Genomic DNA, 17,679 nt, shown 5'->3' on the forward strand with positions numbered 1-17,679 from the left:
CCTGGAGTTGCGAGCGATCTGGAACTCTCTAAAGGCTTTCAGAGATTGGCTGTCCATCAAATTATCCAAATTCAGAAAGACAATCAGGTTGCCATGTACTACATCAACAAGCAGGGAGGCACCGGATCTCGCCCCCTGTGTCGGGAAGCCGTCCAGATGTGGATTTGGGCTCGCCGTCACAGCATGTTTCTCCAGGCCACGTATCTGGCAGGCGTAAACAACAGTCTAGCCGACAGGTTGAGCAGGATAATGCAACCTCACGAGTGGTCGCTCAACAGGGCAGTTGTCCGCAAGATCTTCTGGGCGTGGGGCAACCCCCTTGGTGGATCTTTATGCCACTCAGATCAATCACAAGGTCCCTCAGGTTCTGTTCCAGACTTCAGGCCTACGACAGGCTAGCGTCAGAATGCCTTTCTCCTTCATTGGGGACAGGCCTGCTGTACACGTATCCTCCCATACCTCTAGTAGGGAAGACTTTGCTGAAACTCAAGCAAGACCGCGGAACCATGATTCTGATTGCTCCCTTCTGGCCGCGTCAGATGATACCTCACCAGCACACGAGAATGCAAAGAATCTTAAAACTCTGGGATCTGCAAGCACCCAACACGCAACCAACACACAAAAAAGGACACACACTAGATATCATAACAAGCAAATTCGAACCGACTCAACATCATACTCACCGACACAAATGGACACCTATATTATGGTCAGACCACCATAAAGCAAATGTCTCTCTCTGCTGGCGAAAAACGCACATAAACACAATCAATAAACATGAGCGAACAACATACACAACGAGAGGAAAAACAGACCCCACCTTTACTCACAGAAATATGTATACCATACATAATGCCCTTTTAGCTTCCCGCTGTCTCCTTCCAATGTTTCAAGGTTTTGTTCCAGTGTTATATTCCTTAACAATACTTTGATTGTCTCACATAACTTTTCACAATGTAATCCATAACCAAGTTGTAACAAATTGTATTTCCATCATTCATATCGTATTGTAAGCCACACTGAGCCCGCAAAAAGGTGGGAAAAATGTGGGATACAAATGCATAAATAAATAAAATTCGGTTCCCTTTTCTTCTGGAGTTGTCCTCCAAAAGACCGTGGAAATTGGACGGTTTTCCAACCCCTCTTCACTCAGAACCGGGGGGGGGGGTAGGGGGGGGGGGGGTGGGGGGTGCTTTCTGCATCCAGCCTCCAGTCCTCTGGCTCTCCACGGCCTGGATGTTGAGAGCGTAGATTTCGCCTCCTTGGGTCTTTATGAGGGTGTCTCCCGAGTCTTGCTTGCTTCCAGGAAAGATTCCACAAAGAGGTGTTACTCTTTTAAATGGAGGAGGTTTGCCGTCTGGTGTGATAGCAAGGCCCTAGATCCTCGCTCTTGTCCTACACAGACCTTGCTTGAATACCTTCTGCAACTTGTCAGCGTCTGGTCCTCAAGACCAAACTCCGTAAGAATTCATCTTTGTGCGATTAGTGCTTTTTATTATCGTGTAGAGGGTAAGCCTATCTCGCTTCATGTTTGCTTTTGTCAAAGCCCCCTATCAAGCCTCCTACGATGTCATGGGATCTCAACGTCGTTCTCACCAAGCGGATGAAAGCTCCTTTTGAGCCACTGGATTCCTGCCATCTGAAGTATTTGACCTGGAAGGTCATTTTTTTGGTGGCTGTTACTTCAGCTCGTAGAGTCAGTGAGCTTCAAGCTTTGGTAGCCCATGCTCCTTGTACTAAATTTCATCATAACAGAGTAGTTCTCCGCACTCACCCTAAGTTCTTGCCGAAGGTGGTGTCGGAGTTCCATCTGAACCAGTCAATTGTCTTGCCAACTTTCTTTCCACGTCCACATACCCGCCCTGCTAAACGTCAGTTGCATACATTGGACTGTAAGAGAGCATTGGCCTTCTATGTGGAGCGGACCAGCCCCTTCAGAAAGTCCGCCCAAATGTTTGTTTCTTTTGACCCCAACAGAAGGGGAGTGGCTGTCGGGAAACGCACCATTTCCAATTGGCTAGCAGATTGCATTTCCTTCACTTACCCCCTAGCTGGGCTGACTCTTCAGGGTCATGTCATGGCTCATAGTGTTAGAGCCATGGCAGCGTCAGTGGGCCCACTTGTAGTCAGCCACTATTGAAGAGATTTGCAAGGCTGCGACCTGGTCATCAGTCCACACATTCACATCTCATTACTGCCTTCAGCAGGATAGCCAACGCGACAGTCGGTTTGGGCAATCGGTGCTGCAGAATGTGTTTGGGGTTTAGAATCCAACTCCACCCCCCTAGGCCCATTTTTATTCTGTTCCATGCTGCACTCTCAGATGTTTCTTCGTAGGTCAATCTTTGTTACGTCCTCACTGTTGCAAGGCCCAGTTGACCCTGTTTGTTGTTTTGAGTGAGCCCGGGGGGCTAGGGATACCCACTTGTGAGAACAAGCAGCTGCTTGTCCTCGGAGAAAGCAAAGTTACTTGCCTGTAGCGGGTATTCTCCGAGGACAGCAGGCTGATTGTTCTCACCAACCCGCCCTCCTCCCCTTTGGAGTTGTTCCTTTCTTTGGTTTGCTTCATAAGTTGACTGAAGCAGGACTCTTGTGCGACGGGCGGGAAGATGGCCATGCATGTGCAGTGTGCGCACCCGCACACTCGAAGGTTTTAGCAACCTCTGTTGCTAGGAAGATTTTCTGGACCTGGGGCTGCCATGGACATCACCCACACGTGAGAACAATCAGCCTGCTGTCCTCGGAGAATACCCACTACAGGCAAGTAACTTCGCTTTACCTGGCCTTTGAATGCCCTTCACTAAGAGATCCACCTTACGTCCCTGTATGGCAGGAGGCTCCTCTTTCTCAAAACGTAAAGCAGCGGACACCAAAGAAATTAGATATATCCTTAAAGTATCAGCTGTTCTAACATAGAAAAATAGAAAAGAAAGCAGAAAATAAGGAGACTGAAGGGCTCACCACCTTCTACCTGCTGGAGACTGAGAATACTGAATCTGTCTCTGGCTAGTAGGGGCTCTTACTGGCTCTCTCTAAAGTCAGAGTTCTCAGTCTCCACCTGCTGGAAGGTGTGCCCAACCCATCGGTCACACTCTGGGCTGGTCTGGAGGGATTCTAAGGAAATGTTCACATTTGCCGCTGAAAAAGAGATTCTTTACACATTTCTTAGTTTCGCTGACTCTTTCTGAACATAAATTGTTTCCAAAGATTTTGGCCTTAATTTTGTTTTGGTTACTGCCTTAAAATTTGTCCAGTAGTGTGTGTGTGTGTGTTTTTTTTTTCTGTGCCTTGCATATACTGTCTTCAGCCTCAAGCTATGTGAGTTAGTGTCAGTTCTCCGAGGACAAGCAGGCCCAATATTCTTGCGTATGGGTCGTCGTCCGCGATGGCCCAGGAGACCCGAAGTTTGAAAACAAAAAGAACTCTCCAGAACGCGCCGTCGTGCGGACCGAACGCACTGCGCATGTTCGAACGGCTTCCCTCCCGCAACGCGAGCATGCCCTAATCAGTTCTTTTCTATCCGCGACTGGGAAGTTGTTCATTCGCCCTCGTTCCCTTCTCGGCTCAGGAGAACCGTTTTCTGGCGTTTATCGCCTAATTTTATTCTTCTTTAATTCTTCTGCCTCCGTTTTGTCAAATTAAAAAAAATCTTTTTTTCTTTTTCTTTTTCTTAGTTTTCTTCTTCCTCATTAAAATTTCCTTAATTTTTCGACGCATCTGTCCTTTAGGCTGCTCGGCCGGGCTGTTTTCCCCTTTATCTTGCCCCTTTTTCTTGGCACTATCGAGCCTTTTGAGTTCGTGACCGCCGTTTTTCCCTCCATGTCATCGAGGACACCCAGCAGCTTCAAGCGTTGTACTTGGTGCAACCGGACCATTTCGAGTACCGACCCTCACGCGTGGTGTCTCCAGTGTCTTGGGCCTGACCATCTGCCAGCGTCTTGTAAGCTGTGTTAAGTTGATGAAAACAGACCCAGGTGGCTCGAGAGGCTCAGCGTGAGAAACTTTTTCCAGATCGGTCTGGTCCTTCGACGTCAGCATAGACATCGGTACCGAGGTCGGCATCAGCATAGACATCGAGAGTTCAGGTAATGGCTGACGAAAGACCGCAACGCACTGGGAGCAGCGAGGCATTGAGCGGGTCTCCACCTGTCTCGAGGCCTACTGCTATGCAGGCCCCCCGGGACCGACCGGCATAGAACCCGGCCCCGAGGATGCGTGAGGATTCCACGTTTTCCTCTTCGGTACCGAGGAGTCTCGATGATTGGCGTCAAGCGAAGGCGAAGAAGCACGGTCATTGATCTCCTTCCATGCACAGTACAGAGGGAGTCGGCACCCGAGAAGCGTCGATGCCGAGAGGACCGCTCACCCTCCATTCAGGAAGTGCCAATGCGTCGGTCATCTGGCAGCCTGGTACCGGCTCTGGATCCCCCTCAGATTCTGCAACCAACTCCTAGACCAACCCCTCAGTCTTTCCGATGGAAGCTCTCGACGAGCACATCCGGGCCCTTCTTCCAGAGCTCCTGGAAGGGTTGCTGCGCCAATCTGCCTCGATGTTGGGGGTGTCTGCGCCTTCCGTACCGGCTGCAGAGGTGCCATCTGGGCCATTGCCTGTGAGGAGGACCCCGTGCTCTGTGCCGCTTGCAGTACCGGCGTCGGCTGCCACCCGGGTCGATTCCCCCTCGACGTCAGTGGAGGAAGCTTCGCCGGAGTCTAGGCAGGGGTTGACTTCTCGATAGCCCCCCACGAGGTCATCGATCCTCGACATCGAGACGGGCTCGGGTTGCTCTTAGGGAGCTTTTGTCCGACACCGATGAGGAGCGCTCGTGGGAAAAGGAGGAATACCCCAGATACTTTTCGGAGTAAGAGTCACGTGGGGTTCCCTCTGATCCTACTCCGCCAATTGAGAGTAGAATGTCTCCACCTGAGAGTCTCTCTTTTTCATCTTTTGTTAGGGAAATGTCTAAGGACATTCCATTCTCTATGGAGGTTGTGGATGAGCCCAGGGCCGAGACGCTTGAGGTCTTGGACTATCCTCCTTCGCCTGCTGAGATTGCTACAGCCCTCTTGCATAATACACTGAGGGAAGTGCTTATGCGAAGTTGGTTTTGCCCTCTAACCCAGTAGTCCCCAAGAAATCCGAGGCCCAGTACAGAGTCCATGGAGAGCCTGTAATGGTGAAGGCCCAACTTCCTCATGATTCCATGGTGGTGGACTCTGCTCTCAGAAGAGCCAAGAGTACTAGAGACTATGCCTCGGCCCAGGCAGAGGGTCTAGAACCTTGGACTCTTTTGGGAGGAGAACGTATAAGGCCGCTATGTTCGCCGCCAAGATCCAAATATACCAGCTCTACACGAGCATCCACTTGCGGAACTCGGTGAGGCAACTGTCTAGTTTGCTGGAAGGACTTCCTCCGGAGCTCGCCGAACCTTTTCACCAGGTGATCAGGCAGCAGAAGGTGTGTGACAAATTCCTGGCCAGGGGGTCTTGCGACACTTTTGATGTGGCATCCCGAGTAGCTGTTCAAGGTATAGTGATGCGCAGACTCTCATGGCTGTGTGTGTCTGACCTGGATCATAAGGCCCAGCAGCGAATGGCGGATGTTCCTTGCCGGAGGGATAATCTTTTTGGAGAAAAAGTAGAGGACATGGTCGATCAGATCAAGGAGCATCATGACGCCATGGATTCTCTCTCCCACCGGACATCTTCTGCTACCGCCTCTTCTTCTAGGAGGTTTTTTGGAGGGAAAAGGAGTGCTCCCTATTCCTATAACAGGCGTAGGTACACTCCTGCTTCTCGAAAGCCTGTTCAGGCTCAGCCCCAGCATGTGCATTCCCGTCAACGCCGTGCGCCTAAAGCCCCTAGGGCTCCCCAGCAAAAGCAAGGGATGGGCTTTTGACTGGTTCCGGTGCAGCATAGCCTCGGAAAAAGTGTCTCTGCCGGACGGCTTGCCTGTCGAAGGGAGGTTGATATTTATTCACCAAAGGTGACCTCTTATAACCTCCGACAGGTGGGTTCTTCAAATAGTCCAGTTAGGATACACTCTGAATGTGGTATCCAAGCCTCCAAATTGCCCACCGGGAGCTCAGTCCCTCAGCTCCCAGCACAAGCAGGTACTTGCAGAGGAACTCTCCGCCCTTCTAAAGGCCAATGTGGTCGAACCCGTTCCACCAGGGGAAGAAGGGCTGGGATTCTATTCCAGGTACTTCCTTGTGCAAAAGAAGACGGGGGATGCGTCCCATCCTAGACCTAAGAGCCCTGAACAAATTCCTAGTCCAAGAAATGTTCAGGATGGTTTCCCTGGGCACCCTTCTTCCCATGATTCAGGAAAATGATTGGCTATGCTCTCTGGACTTAAAGGATGCCTATACTCACATCTCGATACTCCCAGATCACAGGAAGTATCTTTGATTTCGGCTGGGAACGCAGCATTTTCAGTACCGTGTGCTGCCTTTTGGCCTCTCATCTGCGCCCAGAGTCTTCACAAAGTGTCTGGCAGTTGTCGCAGCATTGCTACGCAGACTGGGAGTGCATGTGTTTCCTTATATCGACAATTGGCTGGTGAAGAGCACCTCGGAGGCAAGAGCTCTACAGTCCATGCGGATGACTATTTGACTGCTAGAGCTACTGGATTTTGTAATCAATTATTCCAAGTCCCACCTTGTTCCGGTTCAGAAATTAGAGTTCATTGGAGCTCTGTTGGACACTTGGACCATCTCGAGCTTATCTTCCTCAGGCAGGGGCAGACATCTCCTGGCCCTAGTGTCCTCGGATCGAGCGTCTCAACAGATCACAGCTCGGCAGATGTGAGACTTTAGGCCACATGGCTTTCACAGTTCATGTGACTCCCATGGCACGTCTACATATGAGATCAGCTCAATGGACCCTAGCTTCCCAGTGGTGCCAAGATACAGGGGATCTAGAGGATGTAATCCGTCTCTCCACCGAATTTTGCAGATCCCTTCAGTGGTGGACCATTCAATCCAATCTGACCTTGGGACGTCTATTCCAAATTCCTCAGCCGCAAAAGTGCTGACGACGGATGCCATCGCTCCTAGGGTGGGGAGCCCATGTAGATGGACTTCACACTCAAGGAGCTTGGTCTTTCAGGAAAAGGATCTTCAGATCACCTCCTCGAATTACGAGCGATCTGGAATGCTCTCAAGGCTTTCAGGGATCGGCTTTCCAATCAAATCATCTTAATTCAGACAATCAGGTTGCAATGTATTACACCAACAAGCAGAGGGGCACCGGATCTCGCTCTCTGTGTCACGAGGCTGTGAAGATGTGGCTTTGGGCGCGTCATCCCGGCATGCTTCTCCAAGCCACATATCTGGCCGACAGGTTGAGCAGGATCACGCAACCGCACGAGTGGTCACTTCACAAAGTCCCTCAGTTCTGTTCCAGACTTCATTCCCACGACAGACTAGCGCCAGATGCCTTTCTCCTTCATTGGGGGACAGGCCTTCTGTATGTGTATCCTCCCATACTTCTAGTAGGGAAGACTTTGCTGAAACTCAAGCAAGACCGGGGAATTATGATCTTGATTGCTCCCTTCTGGCCTCATCAGATCTGGTTCCCTCTTCTTCTGGAGTTGTCCTCCGAAGAACCGTGGGGATTGGACTGTTTTCGGACCCTCATCACCCAGAACGAGGGGTCGCTTCTACATCCCAACCTCCAGTCTCTGGCTCTCATGACCTGGATGTTGAGAGCATAGAGGTTGCCTCCCTGGGTCTTTCAGAGGGTGTCTCCCGAGTCTTGCTTGCTTCCATGAAAGATTCCACGAAAAGCTGTTATTCTTTCAAATGGAAGAGGTTTGCCGTCTGGTGTGACAGCAAGGCCCTAGATCCTTTTTCTTGTCCTACACAGACCCTGCTTGAATACCTTCTACACTTATCAGAGTCTGGTCTCAAGACCAACTCCGTAAGGGTTCACCTTGGTGCAATCAGTGCTTACCATCAACATGTAGAAGGTCAGCCTATCTATGGACAGCCTTTAGTAGTTTGTTTTACGAGAGGTTTGCTTTTGTCAAAGCCCCCTGTTAAACCTCCACCAGTGTCATGGGATCTCAACGTTCTCACCCAGCTGATGAAAGCTCCTTTTGAGTCACTGAATTCCTGCCATCTGAAGCACTTGACCTGGAAGGTCATTTTCTTGGAGGCTGTTACTTCAGCTCATATAGTCAGTGAGCTCCAAGCCCTGGTAGTGCATGCACCTTACATCAAATTTCATCATAACTAGTACTACTTATCATTTCTATAGTTCTACCAGGCATACGCAGCGCTGTACACCATACACAAAAAGACAGTCCCTGCTCAAAGAGCTTACAATCTAGATAAGACAGGTAAACAGAACAATAAGGGTAAGGGAATAAAAAGGTGAGGATAAAAGGACAGGGTAAGTGAGTAGTGGTTAGGAGTCAAAGCAGTGGTAAAGAGGTGGGCTTTAAGTTTGGACTTGAAAACGGCCAAAGACGGGGCTAGACGTACATGCTCGGATAGTCTATTCCAGGCAAGGTGCAGCAAGATAAAAGGAACGGAGTCTGGAATTAGCAGTAGAGGAGAAGGGGACAGATTAGAGAGATTTATCTACAGAACGGAGTACCCGAGAGGGGGCGTAGGGAGAGACAAGAGTGGAGAGGTACTGGGGAGCGGCAGAGTGAATGCATTTATAGGTCAACAAGAGAAGCTTGAATTGAATGCGGAAACGGATAGGGAGCCAGTGAAGTGATTTAAGGGCTAATGTGAGCATAGCGACTTTGGCGGAAAATGAGTCGCGCAGCAGAGTTTTGGACTGATTAAAGAGGAGAGAGATGGCTAAAAGGGAGGCCGGTGAGAAGCAGGTTACAATAATCAAGATGAGAGGTGAAAAAAGTGTGGATAAGGGTTCTGGTAGAGTGCTCAGAGATGAAGGGACGGATTTTGCTGATGTTATAGAGGAAACTACAGGTTTTGGCAATCTGCTGAATGTGAGCAGAGAAGGAGAGAGAGGAGTCAAAGGTGACCCCAAGGTTACAAGCTGATGAGACTGGGAGAATGGCAGTGCCATCCACAGAAATAGAGAAAGGGGCGGTAAGTTTAGGGGGAAAGATGAGAAGCTCGGTTTTGGTCATGTTAAGTTTCAGATGACATTGAGACATCCAGGCAGCGATATCAGATAGGCAGGCTGAAACATTGGTCTGGATGCTGGTTGAGATTTCAGGGGTAGAGAGGTAGATTTGGGAGTCTTCAGCATAGAGATGGTATTGAAAGCCATGGGATGATATCAGAGAGCCAAGGGAAGAAGTGTAGATGGAGAACAGGAGAGGACCAAGAACAGAACCCTGAGGCACACTGATTGGTAGAGGGATAGAAGTGGAAGAGGATCCACCAGAGTGTACACTAAAGATGCAAAGCGAGAGGTAGGAGGAGAACCAGGAAAGAACAGAGCCCTGGAATCCAAATGAAGACAGCGTATCAAGGAGTAGGCTGTGATCAACAGTGTCAAAAGCGGCAGATAGATCGAGAAGGAAGAGGATAGAATAGAGACCTTTGGATTTGGCCAGGAACAGGTCATTGGAAACTTTAGTAAGTGCAGTTTCAGTTGAATGAAGAGGGCGAAAGCCAGATTGGAATGGGTCAAGAACAGCTTGAGATGAGAGAAAGTCAAGGCAGCGGCGGTGCATGGCGCAGCGCGTTCAAGTAATTTGGAAAGGAAGGGGAGGAGGGAGATGGGTCGATAGTTGGAAGGACAGGTAGGGTCAAGTGAAGGCTTCTTCAGGAGTGGTGTGACCACAGCATGTTTGAAGGCATCAGGAACGGTCGCAGTGGAAAGAGAGAGATTGAGCATTTGACAGATAAAAGGGTGAGAGTAGGAGAGACGGTGTTAAGAAGGTGGGTAGGAATGGGATCAGAGAAACAGGTAGTTCGTTTGAGGAGGAGAGAAGATATGTTTCTTCATCAGTGACTTCAGGAGAGGAGGAAAAGGATGGAGGGGTTGAGGAAATAGGAGAACGGACAAGGGGAGGGAGAGGTGGGAGTGGTTTGGTAGAGAATTCGAGGTTTATCTTCTGACCTTTGTCGTGGAAGAACTCAGCTAGGGTCTGGGGAGTTAGTGAGAGGGGAGTTGGGGGTAGAGGCACCTTGAGGAGAGAGTTTAGTGTGGCGAAGAGAAGTCGAGGGTTTGAGTGGAGAGAATTAGTCAGCTGGATGTAGTAGTCCTGTTTGGCAAGCAAGAGAGCAGATTGGAAGGAGGTCAATATGAACTTGAAGTGTGTGAAGTCAGCAAGGGCACAAGGTTTCAGCCAGAGGCGTTCGGTGGAACGGGTACAGGAACCTAGGTAGCGGATTTTAGGGGTCAGCCAGGGCTGGGGTTTGGTACGTCTTATAGGACGGGGCTTGAGAGGTGCAAGAGTGTCTAAGGCAGAGGATACAATAGTATTGTAGGAAGAGACAGCATCATTGACAGATTTGGATGGTGCAGTGATAGAGAAGAGGTTCAAGACATTGGCCTGGAGATTCCTAGATAAATTGGTTAATATGGATGGGATTGGGCGGGAGGAAGTTTAAGTGTGAGGGTTATTAGATGATGGTCAGAGAGGGGAAGATCTGAGGTAAAGGAATTGGAGGGGAGAGCAGTTATAGGAGAAAAGATCAAGACAGTGACCATTTTGGTGGGTAGGGGAAGTGGAGCATAGTTGAAGATTGAAGGAGGATGTTAAGGTGAGGAACTGGGAGACATAAGAGTTGGAGGGATCATCAGCATGAATGTTAAAGTCGCCAAGGAAGGAAAGCCAAGCGTCAAAGTTGCTGAGAAGGATGAAAGGGATTTATCAGGGGGACGATAAATATCTGCTATTCGAAGAGGCAAAGGAGTGAATAGGCAGATGGAGTGGAGTTCAAAGGAAGAAAAACAGAGAGACTGAGGTGGTAGAAGAGATTGAAATTTGGAAGAGGGTGAGAGTAATAGACCAACGCCACCACCGCGGCTAATAGGGTGAGGAGTATGGGAGAAGCAAGAACCACCATGGCAGAGGGCTGCGACTGAAGCAGAGTCATCAGGGCAGAGCCAAGTTTGTTATCGCGAGCAGATGGAGGCTACAAGTGATTAAAAGTTCATGGATAAAGGAAAGGTTGTTGCAGATGGAGGCGGGCATTCCATAGGGCGCATGAGAAGGGCAGATAAGAGGGGGGAAGGAGAGGAATAGAGATGAGATTGGAGAGGTCATGGTGCAACCTGAATAAATAGGATGAGGGTTGGTGAGGGGGACCAGGATTGGGATTGATGTCTCCAGCAGAGAGAAGAAGAAGGAGTAAGAGAGTGCGGAGGAGAGTAGGAGAAGAGTGGCGACGAAGGCGAGATGAGTTCAGATAGAATAGGGAAGGTACGATGGAAGGGATGAAGTGTTGAAGGCAGAAAGCAAGGAGGGAGGAAGAGGACAAGAGAGATGGTGAGGTAATAAAATGAAAGAGCAATGTATGACTGTAGTGCATAGTGGTTTCGGGTGGAGGAGTAGATTGGGGAGGGACAGTACTAGGAGGAGAATGTGTAATGGAGCCATACGTGTAGACTCAGGCAGTCCTAGGCGTTAACTAACAGTCACAAACAAGGTGAGGCAGCTGGAGCTGAGGCTGAAGGCTGGAACAAAGGAGTCGAGGTTGTAGGACTGGAGTTTAAGCTGCAGGCTGGAGCAGACGATGCAAGTTGGAGCAGGTAATGCAGGCTGTAGCAGAGGCAGGCAGGTAGGCTGGCTGGAGCAGACGATGCAAGTTGGACTGCCTTGAACTTTCTTAGCATAGGCAGTATATCAAACAGGAAGTTCGCTGGCTGACTTGGTTTGAAAGCTGCCTTTGGAGTTTCTCTGCTGGTTATAGTGTCCAAGCTGCTGATTCAAAAATGGCAGCTGCTGCCTGCACGTTGTTTCAATCAGACAGGGCCGCGGCATCCTCAAAATGGACGCTAATGCGTGGCCACGATGATTGGGTTGGGAGAGCGTCTGTCGCTACAGCCCAAGCGGATGGATCGATTGCGGATCGTGTTCCCCTTTGATGGCGGACAGTACTTCCAGCGCCGTAGCAGATGGAAGTGCCGGTTGATGGATCTTGTGCAGTTGCGCCGATCTTCGACAGATATAACACATCAGCTCTAGTGCTCAGTCTCAAGCCAGGCCTGACCTCGTGGCACGGAGCAAATACTGACAACGTTCTGTCTCAGTTCCCGGCGCTCGACTCTCTCGTGTGGGACCGTCGACTAGGTCCGGCACAGATCAGTAATCAGCTGTTAATCTGTTTGGGTCGCTTTGGGTCAGACACTCGTTCCCAATTGGTCTCACGAGTGGCCAAAGGGTCTGCGGAGCCGGGCAGTTTGTGACCGTTACACAGCAGCCATCAGAGTAGTCCTCCGCACTCACCCTAAGTTCTTGCCGAAGGTGGTGCCGGAGTTCCATCTGAACCAGTCAATTGTCTTGCCAACATTTTTTCCCCGTCCACATACCCGCCCTGGTGAGGACAAGTTGCACACCTTGGACTGTAAGAGAGCATTGGCCTTTTATGTGGAGCGGACAAAGCCCTATTGACAGCCTGCCCAGCTGTTTGTTTCTTTTAATCCCAACAGGAGGGGAGTCGCCATCGGAAAACACACTATCTCCAATTGGCTAGCAGATTGCATTTCTTTCACTTACGCCCAAGCTGGGCTGACTCTAGAAGGCCATGTCAGAGCCATGGCTGCGTCAGTGGCTCACTTGAAGTCAGCCTCCATTGAAGAGATTTGCAAGGCTGCAACATGGTCATCAGTCCACACATTCACATCTCACTACTTCCTTCAGCAGGATACCCGACGCAACAGTCGGTTTGGGCAGTCAGTGCTGCAGAATCTGTTCAGGGTTTAGAATCCAACTCCACCCTCCTAGGCCCATTTTCTGTTCTGTTCCAGGCTACACTCATCTAGTTCAATTTATTTTCAGGTCAATCTCTGTTATGGAATGCCCTCCCGCGGGAGGTGGTGGAGATGAAAACGGTAACGGAATTCAAACATGCGTGGGATATGCATAAAGGAATCCTGTGCAGCAGAAATGGATCCTCAGAAGCTTAGCTGAAATTGGGTGGCGGAGCAGGTGGGGGGAAGAGGGGTTGGTGGTTGGGAGGCTAGGATAGGGGAGGGCAGACTTATACGGTCTGCACCAGAGCCGGTGGTTGGGAGGCGGGAAATACTGCTGGGCAGACTTATACGGTCTGTGCCCTGAAAAAGACAGGTACAAATTCAAGATATGAGTTTATCTTGGGCAGACTAGATGGACCATGCAGGTCTTTTTCTGCCGTCATCTACTATGTTACTATGTCCTCACCGTTGTGGGGCCCAATTGACCAATGTTTGTTGTTTTGAATGAGTCTGGGGGCTAAGGATACCCCATACGTCAGAATATTTTTAGCCTGCTTGTCCTCTGAGAAAATGAAGATACATACCTTTAGCAGGTATTCTCCGAGGACAGCAGGCTCAATAGTCTCACAACCCTCCCTCCTCCCCATTGTTGTTACAGTTCTATACTTTGCTTTTTACTAACTGATTAGGGCATTCTCGCACATGAGCAGTGTGTTCGGTCCATGCGACGGCACGTTCTGGAGAGTTCTTTTTGTTTTCAAAGTTCCAGTCTCCTGGGCCGTCGCGGACGACCCATACATGAGAATATTGAGCCTGCTGTCCTCGGAGAATACCTGCTACAGGTATAATGTTCATTATATTAACAAAAAATATCTCAAAGTGAAATTTCATTCTGCTGTATAGTTTGAGACCTCTCATTTTAAGATAAAAAATATATTGGATTCCAAACGGTACCACCTGTCCTGCTCTGGGGTGTACGAATTAGCTTGTATTGATGTGGGTTGTTGTCTGAGGACTTGTGTATTCTTATCTAACTCAGATCATCTCTTTTCCTTCACAAGGAGTATATTGTAAACAGAAATAAAAAGATTGAGAAACGGCGTCAGGAGATATTTGAAAAAGAGGGAGCAAAACAAAAACCAGAGCTGTTTAAGGGTGAGTGCAAAAACTCAGAAGATGAATAGCACGTCATGCTGTAGTACTGTGGAAATAAGACTAAAAGGTGAGAACTGAATTAAGATTGAGCATATTGGCTCCTTATTGAAAACTGGGTAGAGAGTATTGAGAGACTGCCTAACTGAACAAAGCTTTACTATTAGCCAATGTCTTATCATTGATCAAAGCTTGTCTAAAGTTGAAGAAGAATTAACATTTCTAACAGTGATTTCTGTCTACTTAGGGATGAGGCGTGTGAGGAAGCTTCAGAGGTAGAAATCACTCTTCATCTGCATTCTCTCTTTCACATGTTTGCTGATGGATTGTTTCAGGTATTGGCCCAGAACATTTTTTTAAGAAGATTGAAGCTGCTCATTGTTTGGCCTGTGACATGCTAATTCCTGCCCAGCAGCATCTTCTGCAGAGGCATCTGAAATCTCCAGAGCACAACATAAACCGCAGAGTAAGTTTCTACATGCTCTTTCTGTAAAGAAACTAAGATTGGGTCACATGACTGCATCAAATTGTATTGACCACAAGTGTGTTATTACTGAACTAGAGAGCTGACCTAGAGGGATTACACACACAGGGCTTTGGCTTATCCAAGAGAAGAGAATTTACATCAACTCAGAGATGAAGATGCTTATGAATGCCTATATGGGCATTCAGAAATTGGGTAGCCAACAAAATAGTACTGGTTCAAGTGGCCAGGTAGTTAGGTTCTATTGAAACAAGCAGGAGGGAACACAATTGGACTTCCTGTATCTGGAACCTGTTAGTGCCTGGAAGGATAACCATACAGCCAGCTAGTGGACAGGAAAGCACAATGTGACACTCCATGAGTGGTCCAGTCCCTGAATCGAGAGGTGGCAGACATTCTTAATTCAAATGGACTGCCTGTTGTAGATCTGTTTGGTTCCTACCTGTTTAGAATTACTGCTGTTTCCTGCTCCAGGAAGATAAATGATGGGGAGTAATTGTTTTTTAATGTGGTATATATTATATCAGTATCTTTCTTGTTTCAGTTCCAAAATGGCACCAGTTAGGATCCTAAATACATGTATTTTCTTTCTTGCTTAGGCTGCTGCTGAACACTATAAGAAAACCAGTCTTCATGTGGCAAAGAGTGTCCTTAATAATAAGCACATAGTGAAAATGTTAGAAAAGTATATGAAGGTAAGTCCAGCACCTGAGTGGGAGAGTTCAACTGAAGACATGGTTTTTCATCCTTGTATTACTTAGGAGAAGAGTGTGTCAGTGAAATGTGGTCTGTTTCTTTAGATATTTAAATATAGTATAGCCTTCCCTAACACATACTGGCATGGAGATCTGGATTTAATTCCCAGAGCCAGCTCCTGCTTATTGGATCACCAAAGGCTATTGTGGAGGCAGATTTCTTAGTTACTGGGGAAGAAAGGTTACATTTGCTGAAAATATCAGTTGGCAGGTTTTGGAAGAGCCATGGTCAGTACATCTTATCCAGAGGGCTGGCTCTGCAATAGGTAGACCAGAAAAATGGTGAAAACCCCTGAATGGCTAGGAATGGTATTGCAGGGCTTGGACTGGGCTGAAAGTGCAAGAGCAGGAAGAAAACTCCCTCTCCTTCCTGCAGCTCCCTAGCTCCACCCTTTACTCCACACATCATTTAACCTTCCATTGTGTGTTAGATCCTGTTTATAATATTTGTGTTGCTTTCTTGATAATGGGGCGCTAAAACAACTTGTCTTGTGTACGCCAGCTCATTGTAGATTTGTAAACAGTGATGCAGCACAATGTTCCAGACATTACTCACAGCATATCAAAACAAGAAAAAATAACCCTGAAACATATATGACATAAACAACTGTATAGAAGCTGTTTCTGTTTTCCATTTCAAATACAAAAATGTTTGCAGAAATTCTGCTCATTTCTGTGTCCTGCCTCCATGCTTTCCTCACTAGCGATGTGATCCCGTTTTTTTTTTTTTAATATAAATGAATGAAAAACTTGTTCTTCTGTTTACAACCCCTCCCCATCCCCCTTTCGGGGTGCATGAACAACAACAGTAAGTACTGTCTTCTTCCTGTAGGGTGAGGATCCCTTCACAGATGAGAATGTTGATCATGATGTGGATGAAACTATGGAAGGAGGGGAAGGCACAGAAGCTCATGACAGTGTCACAGCTGAGGGTGATGAGGAAACCAGCGTAGATGTGGGACTTGTTCCAGAATGCAGTGAAGCTGACAAGATTCAAGAAGAGACATTGGAGGCAGGGGAACAGCTCCAGAGTGCTCCAGAGAAGATGGAGGAGATGCTTTACATAGCAGGGGATAATGCTGAGGCCGAAGAGTGTGAATATGAGAAGGAAGAAGCAGTACCTGAGGTTGCTTTTGATGATGCCAGAGCTGGATGTGCAGCAGAAACAGAGATGATAGAATAACAGCATCTTCATAAGAACACCTTCAGATTGTCCCCCCACAGTTGCATAATCCATTATTTTTTTTGGGTGGGGGGGGGGGGGGAATTGTTTTATAGTGCAGTACCTGAATGTGCATTACCAGAAGTACTGCTGACTTATTGTTTTCCCCTTTTTGGGGGGTTGGGGGGGAGTTGGGATGGGAGAGAGAGCTTGTGCTTGTCTTGTTTTGTAGTTTTATCTAGTTAGATTTCTATATTCTTTCTTTGCAATTGAAACACAAGAAAGCTATACATCCATTTCCCAAGAGACCATTTGGCGTAGTGTTTGCTCGTTCTATTCCTGATGTATGTTGGGAATTTTAAAAGCAGGTGATGAGAAATAAACATGAGATCAGTTTATCCGGACAGTTGCTCAAACTTTAAGAACAGCAGTAATCAGCTGTACTCTGTTCTTTCACTAGAAATGTGGGGCCCTTTTTATTAGTTTACTTTGTCTTTTGAGCACTTCTTTCTGCTTTAATTAAGGGATAGCTCTTGCTATCTGAACCACTTCAAGCAAGTTTTTTCTTCATATGAAAGTCAATCCATTGTGCAAACTACAGTACTGCAGGAGAGCTCAGGCTGGCAGCTTTAAGTTTTATAAATAAATATGTAAAGATGAACTGTGTACTGCTACAATGTTGGACTGTGAAAAGGAGGAGCACAAGCATCCAGGTCTTGGGGTTGTGTAGTTTTTAAATTGACTCGTGGGTGCATTTTAAGTTCTGAATTGATTGCCAACTGCTGTCATAGTTAAAGCAAAAACCATCTGCTAGTCAAATGAACTAGCTACAGTGTTATTATTCCCAATTGGGTGTGGTATGTGAAACCTGTCAGATTTTACAAATCTGAATAAACCCACAATTTGTTGTCATAAGGTGAAATAAACTGCTGAACCTAAAAGGTGGTGGTGCCATTTAATTTAGGTTGTTCTATATGCAGAGTGAGCTACTAAGCCTCTTAAAAAGTACACCTTGGTGGCATTTGTTTCTGTAGGTGTCACTCTTGGAGCTTCACTTATATATGGATCTTAGTGACCTGGAATTTAAAGTAGTGCAAAATCTGTCAACTCCGTTGTAAGAATGCTAGAGCAGAATCTGATTTCTCTAACATAGTACCCAAGATTCATAGTGGGTGACAGGCTTTTTTTTTTTTAATTAGGAATTTTTCCAATATTAATAAACTAAAGATATGAGATTAAAAATCAATTAAAATTCCTTCGACATGAAATCAACC

The 17,679-nt window shown here is 47.6% G+C and overlaps 1 protein-coding gene across 1 annotated transcript in view; it reads left to right on the top strand.

Annotated features, from left to right (window-relative positions):
- AKAP8 (A-kinase anchoring protein 8) overlaps positions 1-17,348 on the top strand; it is a 144,553-nt gene extending 127,205 nt beyond the window's left edge. The window contains 4 exon segments of the mRNA XM_030197177.1: positions 13,914-14,007; positions 14,340-14,470; positions 15,088-15,183; positions 16,076-17,348. Coding sequence (XP_030053037.1) covers positions 13,914-14,007; positions 14,340-14,470; positions 15,088-15,183; positions 16,076-16,426 — 672 coding nt within the window. The 3' untranslated portion in view covers positions 16,427-17,348.
- The last annotated feature ends 331 nt before the right edge of the window (positions 17,349-17,679 follow it).

Source organism: Microcaecilia unicolor, chromosome 3, assembly GCF_901765095.1.
Source record: "Microcaecilia unicolor chromosome 3, aMicUni1.1, whole genome shotgun sequence".
Lineage (NCBI taxonomy): Eukaryota > Metazoa > Chordata > Amphibia > Gymnophiona > Siphonopidae > Microcaecilia > Microcaecilia unicolor.